Raw genomic sequence first — 401 nt, forward strand, 5'->3', positions numbered from 1 at the left:
GCCATGGCCCTGACGGCCGAGACCGAGTCCCGGTTGTACCGCTCCTTGCGTGCCGCCGCCGGCGCCGCTGCTCACCTGGTAGCGCTGGGCTTCCCCACCGCCGTGGCCGTGCTGGCGCGGCCCGGATCCAGTGAGTGCCGGGGACCGGGGCCGGGGTGGGGGCGGCGGGCCGGGCCTCTCCTCAGCTCCCCTCACCTCAGCGCCTGCCCTTCCCTTGCAGGCCTCTTCTCCTGGCACCCGCTGCTCATGGCCCTCGCGGTAAGTCCCGCCGCCCCGGTGACCGGCCACCTCCCCTGCCACCCGCACCTCCCTCCGGGAGAGGAAGGGGCTCTGCTTGGCGGAGAGGACGAGGCCCCTCTGCTGTCCGTGGGTGGCGGGAGGCTGAGCCCCGGGAGAGGCGG

At 75.3% G+C, this 401-nt stretch overlaps 1 protein-coding gene across 1 annotated transcript in view; it reads left to right on the plus strand.

Moving 5' to 3' along the window:
• The first annotated feature begins 3 nt into the window (after positions 1 to 3).
• Positions 4 to 401, plus strand: part of LOC106894718 (cytochrome b561 domain-containing protein 2) — a 2013-nt gene continuing 1615 nt past the window's right edge. The window contains exons 1-2 of the mRNA XM_014953560.1: positions 4 to 130; positions 221 to 258. Of these exons, the coding sequence (XP_014809046.1) occupies positions 4 to 130; positions 221 to 258 (165 nt within the window). The remainder of the gene's footprint in view (positions 131 to 220; positions 259 to 401) is intronic.

Source organism: Calidris pugnax, unplaced genomic scaffold, assembly GCF_001431845.1.
Source record: "Calidris pugnax isolate Ruff unplaced genomic scaffold, ASM143184v1 scaffold247, whole genome shotgun sequence".
Classification (NCBI taxonomy): Eukaryota; Metazoa; Chordata; class Aves; order Charadriiformes; family Scolopacidae; genus Calidris; species Calidris pugnax.